At 41.3% G+C, this 16614-nt stretch overlaps 1 protein-coding gene across 1 annotated transcript in view; it reads left to right on the plus strand.

Moving 5' to 3' along the window:
- The window catches only part of PTPRG (protein tyrosine phosphatase receptor type G), a 410964-nt gene that overhangs the window by 198225 nt on the left and 196125 nt on the right, over positions 1–16614 (plus strand). The window contains exons 3-4 of the mRNA XM_075833958.1: positions 5094–5273; positions 15360–15508. Of these exons, the coding sequence (XP_075690073.1) occupies positions 5094–5273; positions 15360–15508 (329 nt within the window). The remainder of the gene's footprint in view (positions 1–5093; positions 5274–15359; positions 15509–16614) is intronic.

A 16614-nucleotide genomic window follows, 5' to 3' on the forward strand; every position in this document is an offset into this window, starting at 1 on the left:
TAGGTTTAGGCTTCGTTCAGCCGACCGTAATATGGTTCTGTACGTAGCTGCTTATTGAGTGCTAATAATGGAATCGGATCCCTTTGTGAAATCTTTCCAGTAAATTTTGTTTTTACTGGTGAGATCCAATCTTGTTCTTGGAATGAATATATATCTTCCCTATGGCTACATGAATCCAGCCCTAAAGGAACGCCCTGGGCAAGACTTCAGATGCTGTTGCACCAAGTACAGATCCTGAGGGGGCGGAGCATGAGCGTTTTATAGAAAACAAAAGAGAGAACTCTGTGTCATGCACCTCCCCCTCTGGGCGTTCACTAGGCATTTGGTAGGGTACCATTTTTTTACCCAGTGTGTGTGTATTTCATCTATATTGTTATGTTTGAAGGTGGACATAGACTTTACATTTTCTCGTTTTTCACTCTATTTATTCAGAATCTCTTTATTAGACTTTTGAGTTATAAATAAAATTGTTTAAGTCATGATTAACCTCGGTGGCAGCCGCTCCTCTTTCTGAAATTGAAATGCGCCTTTCAATGTTATGACTGTCCACCCTTTTCATGTGCATTCGTTTCAGTTATCTATTTTGAGGCCGATGACTTTCATAAATGTAATTTTGCATTATCTGCTTGAGAGCGCAGCGTTTTTGTTTTTTTACGTTCGTTCTGTGTCAACTGTTCAATTGATTGTATAGAAATTGTGTAAACATTTTTTCCACTCGGAAAAATTACCAAAAATTAATGCAAAACCACAACTTAGACAGCCTTACTTTGCATTTCCATGTTGGACATTTCGACAGAGGAAGCCTTTTTCAATATATAAATTCCCCTATACCAGTGGTCTCCAACCTGTGGATTTGGGGAACATTGCCCTATATCAGTTGTAATTGCTTTAATAAATGTAAAAAATTCAACCCAGATCTACAGATTTGTCACCTATGGATTGACTGAAATCCAAGAAACCTAGAAGAATGCAGCAAACATGCAGTGACATACCTAAAAAGAGATGAGGCCCCATAATAAATGGGCCTCAAGTTTTTGTTTTTTTGACTCCCCTCTAAACCCTTTCCTTGACCCTTGGGCCAATACGCTACCTTTTTGCTTTCTTCTAATTTGGTTCCTTTGGAGAGGGGCGTCCTGTACAGATTTTCATGCAATCTACTAAAACTGGGCCCTACTCTGTCTCCAAGGGCCCTACAATGGCCGCTGCCTCTATGGTACATAAACCTTTGCAAACCGGTGTTTTTCATTGAACAGATTTATTAGAATCTAACCGTCAATATTTTAAATATCTGTTGCTGTAACAAAAAATTATCTTTAAATTAACTGAAATTAATTGCGAAACAATTCACCTTAATGTGTAGCATCCTACGTACTAGAATCTACTTTTTTAATCAAATGAGATTAATTTTCTTTTCTGTAAATTTCATTTAATAGCCTCGAATTGCTGAATGTTAGGATTGAATTAACGAGCAGTTATTTAAATTAATTTTTCCTGGTCTATCAATGGGCTTTTTATTCAGTGTAAGTAATGTATGTGGGGACGTAGTCTCAAATAAACTCTTTAATTACTGTGGTCAGTTGGTTTTGCCAAACGACACCGATATCTAAATAACGGAGGAGGATTGGAATTTTTTTTAAAGTGCCCCAAGATTTGTTCAGCCCTCCCCATTACATGCTGCACTCAGCTGCACATTATGGGCAGGTGAAGGGTTCTCTTTAAACAATTATCGCTTATATAGTAGTTGACGTATAAGTCATAATTATTCCATATTTAGCATTCAAAAAGTCTAAAAAAAAAAAAAAAACTGAGGTGGAGGGTGGACAGGTTTGTAAAGCAGTTACTTAGAATATTCTATTATTACACTGTATATAAATGTAGATATGATTTAATGTGGAAGCTTTATAGGATTCTTGCCTGCCGACATGCCGAGTTGTGTGCATGGAGCCTCCGCGTCGCCACAAGTCCCGACTGCTCCATAATACAGAACCCTAGGCATGCTGTGTGGCTCTATATGGTGGCTTTACAAATAATTTTAATATTCCAATATTCCAGAATATTTTATAATCCAATAACTATTAGTTTACATTAATACCAGTTTATAGGAATTTTACTGAACATCGTTTTAAGCGTTACGAGAATATTCTTAAATTTCTTCTAGAAAAGATCTGTAAGATTTTTCACAGTCCATTTATATTGGGGCCGTCAATAGCATAAAAAAAATTAAATCCCATTCCAATAAATCTAAATCCCTATGTGGGCTCTTTTCTTAGCATGAAGCCTTTCTTGCGAATATAAAATATACGGGCTTGTTGTGTTGTGGTCTAAAACCTCATATGAAGATCGAATGCCGCTTCTCTCCGGAGCGAATGCTGTATACTTTGTATCCTCCAGAATATCATTGTACGGGTGGAAGTGTCCTTCAGATAGCTGCAGCCTTTTCTCTTGAACCTCCGTCCTGATCTTTGGTGAAGTCTTATACGTTTCACATTATTTGCCGCTTGAGATGTAGAACAGAATGTAAAGCATTGTTCTCGTCTTCCACATCTCCATCAAGAGGAGGGTTGACCTGCCTCTTGAGGATGAATGTTTTCTCTGTTCTGTATCTTTTATGTATACAGTGCGGACGTTTCTTACATATATTCTACTTTACTTTTCACTATTCCTAGTAAACTACACTTCATTGGCTGTATACCTAGGTTTGCGCCTCTTTCCAGTTTGTTTGAAACGTGCACTCAGTTTAATGACCGAAACTCCACCCTGGGTCAAAATGTTTTTAAAATTTGCATATGCATCATGTGACCTTAGTTAAAAAAAAAAAAAAGAGTGAAAAACACTGCAGATGAGCAGTAAGGAGGATCTGGGGGTTTGGGGCCTCTATTCTCGCGATTGGTGGGGGTCCCATTGATCAGACAATCATTACCTCTCCTGGTGATGACTGTCAATTCTTCGAATACTTTTTAAAGGAAAACTTTTTCAAATAAGCGTTAAAATAAAAATCCTTTTGAAATGTAAGTCCTCTATTCAGATGTACTTTTTTTGCGAAGTCTGGTGATGGCCAAAATGGTTGCAATTATGGCTTTCATAGAGATAGTTACTCGAGGATCATTTGGCTGGAGTTTTAATGTGTATGTATATATATATATATATAATCTCAAACACAGGAGTAGATATAAAAGAAAGGAGACACATCAGTCTTTCCTTTTATATTTTCTCTTTCATTTGGATCTACTGCTGTTGTTGGCTCAGAAAACTGATTCAGAAAGTTTGTGTTATTCCAGCCTAATAGAGAATGTCCTGGTATTCAAAATTACAGACAACCCCTGCAAGAGCTGTAATAGCATTGTGTTGGTTGACAACCCTGCAAGAGCTGTAATCGCATGGTGTTGGTTGACAACCCTGCAAGAGCTGTAATCGCACGGTGTTGGTTGTTACCCAGCTTTTTCTAGGGACCTGAACCCCCTGCTCCCATTGCAATTCATATTTGGGCTGATTTTGCTTTTCAGAATAAACCAAGAAACCTTGTTTTATGCCGGCCATATTGGCTGCCAATTATTTAATTTTTTTTTTTTTAATTATCTTTTGGGCCCATCTGTTTATACGTTAAACCATCTATTGTAACATTTTAAAGCAAATAATGTATGATGCCCTGTTGTGTCATGTGTGATTGCAGCAAAACATGAACTATAATATTTATTTAGTCTTTTTGTATATTCTATTTCCCTGCCGCTTATTATGGCCATAAATTTATCTGACCTTTCTGTACAAGGTTTTTCCACTCATGGATTTTCAAGTGTCCTTTTAGTATAAGCGATGTTTTGCCGCACAGTGAGCCGGAGTCTCTGCCTCGAGCTTTTAGTCTATTGTCATTCCCTCTTTCCTTATTCTCCTCCTCCGTAATCTGAGGACACAGGTTCTTGTATTTTTGGGTAGCTATTCCTTACTTTGAAGTGCAGTTTGGCAGGATACGAAGCAGCGTATTTACATTGTGTTTGCAAACAATGCAGTATTTGCTATAATTCTTAGCTTTGGCTATCCTCCAGATAAACTTTAGTATCCTATCCATGAACCTGATTAATCTTAAATTAACATTGGCTCGCCAGTCGTGAAATGTAAAATCTAGCACTTTTGTAAAATATCTTTCTTTAATTCCCAGTTTACTGTTATTTTAGTTTCTCTTCTGTGGAATGCAAAGAAATCTCCTGTTGTTACCTGGAAACAGTCAACAAGCTGCTGTTGATGGATCCATATTCTTATGTGTTTCTATTTAGTACTATCATATAATTTGTATGTAGGCAAATGAAGCCAACTAAAAAATTAGAGAACACAGCACCCCACATGCCCTACACAGGCATATTGCAGTATATCTATCTTTCAAGAAGTGTTCCTTTAAAGGGAACCTGTTAGTAGGTTTTTAGCCACTAATCCACAGTCATGCTGTTGTGCAGCTGGGATTTAGTATTCCAAACCTGCCTACGTCAAATACGGTCGTTTCACGAATAGTTAGTAAAGAAAAGTACAACTTACCGAGAGGAGTCCGGGTAAGGAGTCTGGCGACATCGGGAGTTTGTGTATTGCACACATGAAGCAGAGAACCGTACGGTGGACTCCTTACCCAGACTCCTCTCGGTAAGTTGCCATTTACTTTACGAACTATTCCTGAAACGTCCTTGTTTGACGTGAGCAGGTTTGGAACACTAAACCCCAGCTGCATAATGACATGCTAGTGGTTTAGTTGCTCCAAACCTACTGACTGTTTCCCTTTAATTACTTCTGCCAATTAACTTTTAAGGCCCATTTCTGAAAAGATACATAAATGGAAGCCTATACAGGGACACTAAACCTAAAGTCGATCTCCTTTTACATTTTCTATGTTCTGTAATGTACTCCATTGCTCCCTGTTATCTGCCATTCAGCCTGGGTAGATGCTGACTGTTGTGTTCTTTAATAAGTCGATTGACAGGAGGTTCCGAATAATCCCGGACACCATCATCACTTTATCTCCAGAAGATGTTAACCTACCTATGTGTGAATTTTCGTGGCTCATTTAGGTTTCTGACCCGGTGTATTTTAATGGGCTTCTTTTCTTTTAACAGGTGTGTATGGACCTGAGAACTGGGTAATGACCAGCATGGATTGTAAAGGCCTCCACCAATCCCCCATAGACATTGTGGATTACACTGCCAATATTAGGGATGAGTTCCAAGAGATTCTACTGGACGGATTCGAGAACGAGTCGTCTAATAAGACGTGGATGAAAAACACCGGCAAAACAGGTGACTTTTATCAGACTTAATCACTGAACTTACAATGAATAATTAATAGAAAAATTGTGTATATGAGAGAGGTTCAATTTAGAACGTCTGCTTAGTAAGATGTTCCCTGGAATAGCAGCTACCAGCAAAGATATTAGAATGTTAATTTCTAGATGGCAGATAATTTATACCTGAAAATATTTCATTTTTTTTTAGTCTTTTGTTTTTTCATATATACTTTGTTACATTTTGCCTTTTTTTTTTCTCTAACTCCCATTCATCTCACCACTCATGAACAGCCGTTTCTCCATTACAATCATTATTGCAATCCACCCATTTTAGAATAATTCAGAGTTTCAATCTCTGGACCAACTCAACCCATGTGTCTTTAACTGCTATAAAGACATATTAATATCATAATATAGTAAGTCATATTAAAGTTCTATTTTTCTTATACCTAGCCCAAAATTCCCTGCATGGAGCTAAATGACAAAATTAATTCTGCCTGCAGCCGCCACTAGAGGGAGCTTACGCCATACTGTTCAATGTATAAACATTATGCAGTAAGCTCCCTCTAGTGGTGACTACAGGCAGACAATCTTATTATTTTACTCTATCTATACTGGAGTTTTGGAGCTCTGTATCCGAAATAAAGGAGCTCTAACTGATATAAAGATATATTCAGAAGTCAATTAGATTTAATTTTGGACTATATATATATATATATATATATATATATATATATATATATATATATATATATATATATATATGGACCGGATGCCCTGCCTCCTCCGTCCCTGAGCATGCCTGGTTGATAGACAAACCGTGTTCACCATGCAGGCTCAATCCTCTTTTCTGACACCACCTGTGTGGCTTGTCCTCCCCCGGCCTATGCTCAATTCCCCTTTGCGCTAGGCATCTTGGGATTTGTAGGCTATGAGAGTACAGAAAACAGGTGAGTAGCGGTAATACCTGATGTAAACAAAGGGGAGATCAGCCACAGCGCGCTTACAGTGAGTAAAATTAATGAAAAAAAGCTGGGCAACATTGTTAAACAGGACCGAACAGGAATATCCCGATAGAAAAACGTTAATCATTATTGGAAAACCCCTTTAAGGATATGATGACATTTAAATCTACGGAAAGCTTAGTAAGGTGCACAATTTGCAGCTGATTTCACCCCTACACTGTATTTGTATTGGGGACATCTACTGGATGCTAGGAAGTACTACACTCCATCCAACAACCATAGTGAGGAGGGGCAGCATAATATTACAGGCTTAACTCAACTTAATTTTATGATACACTTTTAAATAAAATGCAGCCACAGCAAAGATGTAGAATTTCATGTCCCAGTAGTGAATATAAGTGACATTAACTCGGTTAAAGTATAGAGTGATTAAATTGAAGTGATACAGGAAGGTTTACTGCTCTGTTACTCAGTCTATTTCCACAGATTGCATTCTTTGTCCATACACCATATTATTCACTTACGTCTGCCATATAAATCACGGCTCGCCTATCTGTGAGTAATGAAATGCTAGAATTTTTATTTAATATACAACTAAACAAAATGATCTGGATCAAAGCCACAGTGTCTATAAATTCTCTGAAACCACCAAATCCTGTGTTTAATATTCTGGCTTCTTGGCTTGGCACCCGGACATGGTTTCATTCCAAGGCCTCAGACTTCTCAGCTCGGGCATGATGGACTGTCCTCCGATTAAATGATGGTATACAGGACGGACATCACAACTAGACACATGGCCACATGTATCTCCTCTTCTTCATACAATGGACTCTTATGTTATCTATGGGCAAAGTTTAGGAGTTGCAGATCTGCACTACAGGGGTGTAATAACTAACCATGAGAACTCAAAGTAATACTTTCCCTAAAAATACATGAAAAGTTTAATCGCTTTGGTCTCCACTGTTTCCGGTGTCTGCCCTTCCTTTTCTTGGTCTCTGGTGATCTGCATTAGAGGGTTGCCTAGGGTTCGAAAAACATAGCTGTTTTTTACCAGAAACGCCACCACCCATGTTTACAGGATGTTTGTCCTATTATAGCACAGCCCTAGGAGCTGAGCTGTAATACCAGACAGAACCCATGGACAGGTGTGGCGCTGTTTTAGGAAGAAAAAAAACATGCTTTTTTTAATCCTGGACAACTGGATCCCCTTTTACCCGGACTACACCTCTTTTATAAGTGGAGGTGCCCCCATTAGCTGTTGTGCCCAAAGAACTGCTATGCCAGCTACCCCGGGGGTCTCACCCATTGCATAAGACACTGCATTTATGTGATGGTGAGGGAAGCATTTTGAAGGTCATCAATTATTAAGTTTTATACAGTATGTATGTATTTTTTTTTCTTCAATCCCCGAAAACCCACTTAAAGAGGTATTCCAATCTTAGTCAGACCTTCTTGGCGATTTCTTCCATAGACGAGTGGAGAGAAACTCGCATATGCAGGGCCGCCTCTTCATTCATTCTCCGCTTGGTCAGGGAACCCCCGTTCTCTGTTATTTCTGACATATCCTGTGGATGGGAAACAGAAGTTTTTTGTATTGAAAATAAATGTATGCTAAAGGGCAATCATCACCTCACCGAACCCATGATATTAGGGCTCTTCGACACAAGATTTAACAAACAAGACTGAACAAGACTACTTGTTGGTTGAGGTAGCTTCCACGTGAATTATGATTGCCCGAGAGAGCTTTACATGTGGGAGCTAATTTTTTGGGGATAAATGCACCCACTATCTTCTCATCAATGTCATGGCATCATAAGCTCAGGTGATGGGTGCCCTTTAAAGGGGTTTTCCCACAATTGATATTTATCACCTATTCAGAGCATAGGTGATAAACGTCTGATCGCTGGGGCACCAACCACTAGGACAGAGGTCGAAAGCCCTATGTTCCTACTCACTGTATGACTGCAGTGAGGAGGCGCTTGAATGGAGCGGTAGTTGACCCTACCTGTTGAAGTTCCATTTAGCGTCTATAGGGCTGACTAACTGCCAATCAATGAACTCGACTGTCTGTTAGCCCCATAGATTTTGAACGGAGAAGAACTACGCAGACTTAACTTTCGCTCCAATCAAAGTTCGCTTCACTGTCATCATGTAATGAGGAGGAACAGGGGTGCTCGGGACCCTTGTTGTAGTGATCAGAGGTTCCGGCGATCAGGGATTCATCTTTTTCCTTGTGGTTAGGTTATTAAATATCAATTTATGTGAAAACCCCTTTAAGGCTTTGTTCACATCTGCGTCGGGACTCCGTTCATGGGTTCCGTCTGAGATTTCCATCAGGGGAACCCATGAACAGAATCCAAACTGAAACAAAGGGAAACCATAGGTTTCCGTTTGCATCACCATTGTTTTCAATAGTGACTGATCCGGTGCATAATGTGTCTCCATTTGTCACCGTTGTCTGAGGGTTCTGTCATTTTGACGGAATGAATAGCGCAGTCTACTACAGTATGGATTCCGCCAAAACGACTGAACCCTTACACAGCGGTGACAATGGTGATGCAAATGGAAACCTATGGTTTCCGTTCACGAGTTCCCCTGACCGACAGCTCCGACGGAACCCATGAACGGAGTCCTGACGTATATGTGAACGAAGCCTAAAGCATGTTAAAAGGATAACCAGCGAAGATATGTATACAGTTCGGCGTGGGATGGCGTCCATATTGCTCACACTTACTCCTTGATAAAGTAGCGTGGACAGATATACCTGAAACACTTAGGACGAAACAAAATCCTGTAACCCAGGCTATTAGCAGAACATTTCAGACTGTAAATCCTTCCAGAGGTTCTTTAAATTATTTATCTTGCTACAAGTAAAATGACCTCCAAGGGTACGATTAATCACTTACAGCTAATGAAGTATTTATACAATGCTATTAAATCCCCATTGTGCCTTCCAAGTTATCAGATACACAACGCAGCCCGCAGCCTCTCTAGAAACAATGAGTTCACATTCAATACAAATATTTAAATTCACCTTCATTTTTGGGGTCAAGCAAGTGTTTTTTTTTTTTTGTTTTTTTTTTAAACAGACGTTAATTTGTATTATCCACATTTCAAGAATTATTCTCTCCTAATTGTTCTCTGTGTCAATAGAAATGGCATTAAATGCTTTTAAATTATTCATTTGTAAACTGCAACATTTATTGTTGTGCTTTGTATAACTTGCATCATGGGAACTGCCTATCAGAATATAAAAATACTCCTAAAGAGCGGTCCAACGCTATATCCAAATCACAATATATAAGGTCTGTACCCTCTACAAATAGATTGTGGGCACCGTGGATTAAAGGAAATGTGTCGCGATTGAAACCTTTTTTTTTTTTTTTTTTTTTTAAGTAAGTTACTTATTTCTATTATTTTTTTACATTTTTTGCTTTATTTTTTTTTCTTCCACATGGTGGAAAGTATTAAAAATTAAATAATAATTTGGCATGTTTTCCTATGTTGGCCACCAGAGGGAGCACTTCCCAAAATTACCTCAAGGTGAATAAGGCAAAGCAAGCTGACTCACAGCTGCCGTAAATGTGGGAGGGAATCTCAAACCCCCCCCCCCCCCCTCCTACAAGCCAGGAAAAGGTGTCTTCAAATTGCTAAGCAGTGTCCGGCTGCAATTTTGGTTGTGATTGTCGAAATGCAGCTCGCAGAAGCTATAGGACACACCAAAAGGCTAAGGGTATGTTCACACGCTTACTAAACAAAGGTAAAACCATTCCTGATTTTCAGCCATTTTTTAATCAAACTCGCATTTTTGGCGGCTTTTTTTACGGAAGTTTTTGGAGCTGTTTTTTTATAGTCAATGAAAAGCGGCTCCAAAAACGTCCCAAGAAGTGACATGCACTTATTTTTGGCGGGCGTCTTTTTATGTGCCATTTTTGGAAAATGGCCGGGTAAAAAAACGCCCCGTCTGAAAAGAACGCCGTATTTCCCATTGAAACCAATGGGCAGATGTTTGGAGGCGTTCTGCTTCCGATTTTTCATCCGTTTTTCGGGATGTTTACTGCCCGAAAAACGGCTGAAAACACTGCGTGTGAACATACCCTTAGAATGATGAAAGTGAAGTGAATGATTTTTCAGTTGACCGGTTCACACGGCGTGTATTTGACATGTTTTTTTTTTTTGCGCATTTTACGTGCCAAAAACCACATAAAAAAATGCTTGATTACGCTTTTTATTTACATAATTGGTAAAGTGCGCTGCTAGTACATACAACGCGCTTTTTACACACGTGTTTTAAAAAACGCATTGTGTAAATAAAGAAATGTTGAGTCAATGGGAAAGCGAGCCATTAGTTTTTACGCAAGCGTTTTAAAAAAAAAGTGCTGCATAAAAAAGAACAGTCGGTGGGGTTGTGTGTGGCATAGTTGCATGTTTAGGGGGAATTGTGTGTGTGTGTATGGGGGGTGTTCGCCGTTGATTCTTCAAAACAGCTGATAAGCGGCTATGAAGGATCAGTGGCGCCCGTGCATATGCCACATGTGCTACACAGACACACACACTCAGCTCTGCTACACTCACACTCGCGCACACACACACACACACACACACACACACACACACATCTCTGCTACACAGACAGACACACACACACACACACTCAGCCCTGCTACACAGACACACACACACACACACACACACACACACACTCCACTCTGCTACACAGACAGAGACACACACACACACACACACACACACAATCTTAGCTCTCGGGAGCGGGGGTCTGTGAGAGAGAGAGGGACAGAGACACACACCTTACCTGCAGCGCAGCTGGTCTTCATAATGGCGCCTGCTGTCTCCCTGCAAACCGCTTCTCTGCTGTGTGACTCTGACCTGTGTCTGCGCAGTACAGAGCCAGATGGCAGATGCAATGGACGGGAGCCGTTCATTGTGGCCTATGCACTGTGCTGCCGTATTCATCTCTGTATGTGTCGTTAATCGACACATACAGAGATGGAAAAAAAAAATGGCAGCCCCATAGAGAAGTAAAAGTATGAATACATTAAAAAGTAGAAAGTGACAACACAAAAATCTTTTGTTTACATTGTATTAAAAGCAATATAATATAAAACAAAAAAAGCTTTGTTCCCGGGGTAGCCCCTGATGTCACTGTCAATATATGGAGAGTGATGTCAGGGGCTTTAAACGACGGAGTCCCCGGCCAGAGCATTGATAACACCATGGCTCAGGCATTCTGCCCCTGGAGGGAGCCCTCTAATGTCAGGGGTTATTCCAGTCTCTAAGTCCCCAGCCGGAGCTCTACCAATGCTCTGGCCGGGAATTCCGCAGTTGAAAGCCCCCGACATCGCTCTCCATATATGGACCGGGCTGGGGACTTCATCCCTAGGCAAGCTACCCGAGGTATACATTTAACGTGAACCTCGTTAAACAGATGCTATATGGTGGCTCCTGTGTTAAGAATAAAAAAAAAAACTTATAACGTGGAGTATACTGTTTTTCTGGATTCCTCGGGCTAGAATAGCGTAGTCTACTACTGTATTCCATCCTCCAAAATGGGTATACCGACTAATACCCTCTCAATGGTGGCCAAAAGGAGACTCTTTTGGCTTCTATTGGGCTAAAATATCCCTTGAACACGTTTAGCATGTACTACAGGAACTTTCTCGACAGACACGCTAAACGTAGGGCTAAAATGAATGTGAACCAGGCCTTACTGTGCAGCTCCATTTTTAATATACATTGCACCCTTAAAGGTGCAGTCAAATTTAGATGAAGAAAAGACGGTAAGTGTATCAGAAAAATACTAAACATTAAGCTTGAGATTCCAGATTATTGTATTACGCAGTAAAATTCCTTTAATACGACATTCCATTTGTTTTTCCCATGAAGCTTGTCTTTAAAAAACAAACAAACAAGTAAAGCCAAATCTGTAAATTATTACGTTTAGATTATTATCTGAGCTGCTTTATTACCGAGCTAAACAAGGCACCAAAAATAGTTAATCTCATAAGTGTAGGGGTGCAGCTGATAGTGATGGAGAAGAAGAAAAATTGTTCATTAAATTTACTAAATAAAAATCTGCTATGGAGAACCATATAAGTGAACCGGGGACATGCTCTCCCATGAACCATCCAGTAAATTGTTTCTCTGTTTTTCTCATTTTCTTCTCCCCCTCCCCCTCTCTCTTTATTTCCATGGATTGTCTGTCCATCAGACAGAGAGACAGTTTATCAATGGACACACCAACAGAAAATCGAGACAGGCAGAGAGTCGAGAGATTGTTTTCTGTCTTTCTCTCTCCTTCTTAAAGCTCTCTCGCTCTATACCCTCTCTCAGGCACTCCCTTCCTTCTCTCACATGTTCCTTTTTTTTTTCCTCTCGTGCTCTTCTTTCTGCCTCGCACATGCTCTCTTCTTTCTCTCTCTCACATGCTCTTTCACGCATTCTTTTTTTTTTCTTGCGTGCGCCCTCTCGTTTCTCTTGCGCGTGCACTCTCTTGTTTCTCTTGCGCGTGCACTCTCTTGTATCTCTTGAGCGCTCCTTCTCTTGTTTCACTTGCGCGCGCCCTCTCGTTTCTCTTGCGCCCGCCCTCTCGTTTCTCTTGCGCCCGCCCTCTCGTTTCTCTTGCGCCCGCCCTCTCGTTTCTCTTGCGCCCGCCCTCTCGTTTCTCTTGCGCCCGCCCTCTCGTTTCTCTTGCGCCCGCCCTCTCGTTTCTCTTGCGCCCGCCCTCTCGTTTCTCTTGCGCCCGCCCTCTCGTTTCTCTTGCGCCCGCCCTCTCGTTTCTCTTGCGCCCGCCCTCTCGTTTCTCTTGCGCCCGCCCTCTCGTTTCTCTTGCGCCCGCCCTCTCGTTTCTCTTGCGCCCGCCCTCTCGTTTCTATTGCGCCCGCCCTCTCGTTTCTCTTGCGCCCGCCCTCTCGTTTCTCTTGCGCCCGCCCTCTCGTTTCTCTTGCGCCCGCCCTCTCGTTTCTATTGCGCCCGCCCTCTCGTTTCTATTGCGCCCGCCCTCTCGTTTCTCTTGCGCCCGCCCTCTCGTTTCTCTTACGCCCGCCCTCTCGTTTCTCTTGCGCCCGCCCTCTCGTTTCTCTTGCGCCCGCTCCCTCTCGTTTCTCTTGCGCCAGCCCTCTCGTTTCTCTTGCGCCCGCCCTCTCGTTTCTCTTGCCCGCGCCCTCCTTTCTCACCAAGAATAATGTACAAATGTAAAGAACAGCCAATATTTTTTAACTAACACTATTTAGAGTATAACTAGTATACTCATTCATGTTTTATTTTGTTGTTCTTCAAATATGAACGTGTTTTTGCTATTCGGAAATAAAAGCTACGCAACAGTCACCCGATTCCCCACTGACGTGAATGTCATCTCCATCAAAATCCATGTTCATGCTGGTGTTACTCCTGCTCCACTTCTCCATCCTCTGACAGGGACATGATGGGAAAGGCCACGAAACTATAATTTGACTAAGCTAATTGAACCACTAGAGTGATTGGAATCACCCCTGTACGGGTCTACTGACCAGAGTCTGCTGTGCATGTGTGGCTCCAGTACAACTATTTATTCAGAACCTTTTTCACTGTATTGTTACATTGAACCATCTTTGTCCGTTTCATGAAACTGAATCATTTAATCTTTTCTGGGGTTTGTAGATTGACCTTTTTGTCGCTGATGACTGTTCGAACCATCACAGGTTTAAAATAAAAGCAAAATATCAGAATAGTATTGATCTGCTGATCAGTGAGTTCGTCCTGGGATGCGCTCTAGTGTCGCGCTCCACCATTGATCAAGAAACAGTGATATTTTCTTGTGTTCTTTCATGGCTCGGATACATCATGATCTTCTAATAACCTGGTATTAGAAAAAAAACAAACTGCGTGGGGTGGTGAAAGCTCATTATGCATTTCAATACATCACTCATACAAACTGCGAGCTTTAGAAGCATCAATCATGACGATGAACTATAGAAGCTTTTCATGTCTCTCAAATATCCTACTCCTCCACCTGCTTCTTCCTTGTTTTTTTTTTTCCTTTGTCTGGTTTTCACTTGCAGTTTCACCAGTTGTGCCATTCTTGTTTTATTACAAATATACACACAACGGTGAGACCGTGTCTATCTGAGGCTACATTCAGGCGAGCGCGTGCAAACTCGGACGTTAAAAACTGACACTTTCATGTCCGCGATGCAACCGTGCGGGATGCGTTATCACGGATCCCTCATAGACTAGAGTATGGAGGGATGCGTGAAAACGCAAGAAAATAGGACATGTCCTATTTTTCCACAGACCCGTCACACGCTCAGTTGATGCCTCTGTTCACACTATCGTTCACAGCTAACGTCAAATGTTTCTGCCACTTTTTGATGGCAATATTGGAGCAGCATGCAGCAATACTCTTGCAGTTAGTCATGGAAACCTGATGGACCTCATTAAAGTCGATGAGGCCTATTGGATCAGTCAGATGATTGACTTCTCACAGCGTCATTGCTTCAGTCATAATCTGAAGCCATGTGGCTCGTGTATAACCGTAGCAGTTCTCTGTAAATATATGCATTGTGTCAATATGTTGCATTGTGCTAAGGGCTTGATCTATCGCTTTCCAGCTTGCTGAACGCTTGATAGACCGTCGTTCTGGCCGAGGAGAGATAGCTAAGGCTTCTGTAACTGAGCTGAGAGAGAGGAGAGAGTGGATGGTTGGCCTAAAAGTGGCTGTACAGGATTAGAAAAAAATGTCTGTTTTCTTACAAAAACAGCGCCATCCCCTATCCTCAGGTTGTGTGTGGTATTGCAGCTCAGTCTCATTCACTTCAATGGAGCGGAGTTTCAATACCAGACACAACGCATGGACAGGTGTGGCACGGTTTCTGAAAGAATGCAGCCTTTTTTTTTTATAATCCTATATGACCCGTTTAATATAAAGGCGAGCTAGTCCTAAAACATAAATGAACAAACAAACCGTAATACATGATCTCATCCAGGCAGTCCTAACAAATAAGATCCTGTGCATTGCTCATATGTGATCATGCTTCTTATCCTCATTTGACCCCCTCAAAGGCCAATTTGCTCTAATAGTTTTGTGGTGAGCGCCTTCTGACAATGTTTTTGTTTTCCTCTCGCTTATTTTTTTGCAGTTGCCATTCTCCTGAAAGATGATTATTACATCAGCGGTGCGGGGCTGCCAGGCAGGTTTAAGGCAGAGAAAGTGGAATTCCACTGGGGTCAAAGCAATGCATCAGCGGGCTCCGAACACAGCGTCAACGGCAGAAGATTCCCCGTCGAGGTGAGCGGAGACGCACGATCGTATCACTAAATGGCCGTCACTCACTGCATAGACGGGGCCTGAGAAACCTTGTCGGGAGCTCTTATTAAAACACGGCCTGGCTCAAATAAATCTTGTTGTTTTGATATCTGAAATTTTCCATTCTCAATGTCTTGAGGGATTAATGAATTGTGATGATGGTTTAAACCCAGAAGCACTGCGGCCGCTGTCATGCCCTGATTATGTGGCTGTAATGCTTATTATAGGATATGTTAGAGTCGCATGAAGATGTACCGGTAAAAAAGTGTATATATTCGTAACCTATCACATCTTCATAGATTATATTACTATCCAGCTGCTGCAGAAACTCTTCCTGAAGAGAAAGGGTTGAGAGAAGCCTAATGTCATAATTGAGAACGTGAGAGGGAGCTTGATGTCATTCAGTAATTGACATAAGGCTTCCATGACACTTCAGAAAGAGTTTCTGCAGCAGCTGTGATGAATATATTGACCCAGCCCCTGCAGAACCGCTTATTATAATGCATGAGCTAAGAGGATCTTCTGTGAGAAGAAATTTGATGTCTTCCAAAGAGGCTCCTCAACAGCTCATGTTGTATTTTATGGGGTTCTGCAGGAACCTGGTCCAAATACTTACTACAGCTGCTGCAGAAACTCTTTTTTTAAGAGGAAGGGGCAAAGGAGATTTATATCCGTATCTAGATTCTGGAACTCGCTCTCTTAAAGGGGCAAGGACGCTGACGTGTTGTGTTTATAAAGTACTACAGGAGTTGGGGCAATATATTGTACAAGGCCTCGTTCACATGGCTGTACGGGAACTCTTGTAGTTCTGTTTTTCGGAGCCTTGATCATGCGGTGTGCCATCCTATGGTGCCTAGAAGTGATGAACTACAGCAAGCATGCCACATATGAAATTGGGCGCACACAGCGGTACAGTATGAGCCCCTAGATTTCTATGGCTACTTTATTACACAACGGTACAATACAGATTCATAATAGTCATGTGCTTGATGCCTAATATTCACCCTGCTGCTGGAAAAGCTCTTTGAGAGGTGACCGGAACGGTAGATTAGTCGGTGATTGATCGTAAGCTTCAATTTAAAAAAAAT

Source organism: Rhinoderma darwinii, chromosome 7, assembly GCF_050947455.1.
Source record: "Rhinoderma darwinii isolate aRhiDar2 chromosome 7, aRhiDar2.hap1, whole genome shotgun sequence".
Taxonomy (NCBI): Eukaryota; Metazoa; Chordata; class Amphibia; order Anura; family Rhinodermatidae; genus Rhinoderma; species Rhinoderma darwinii.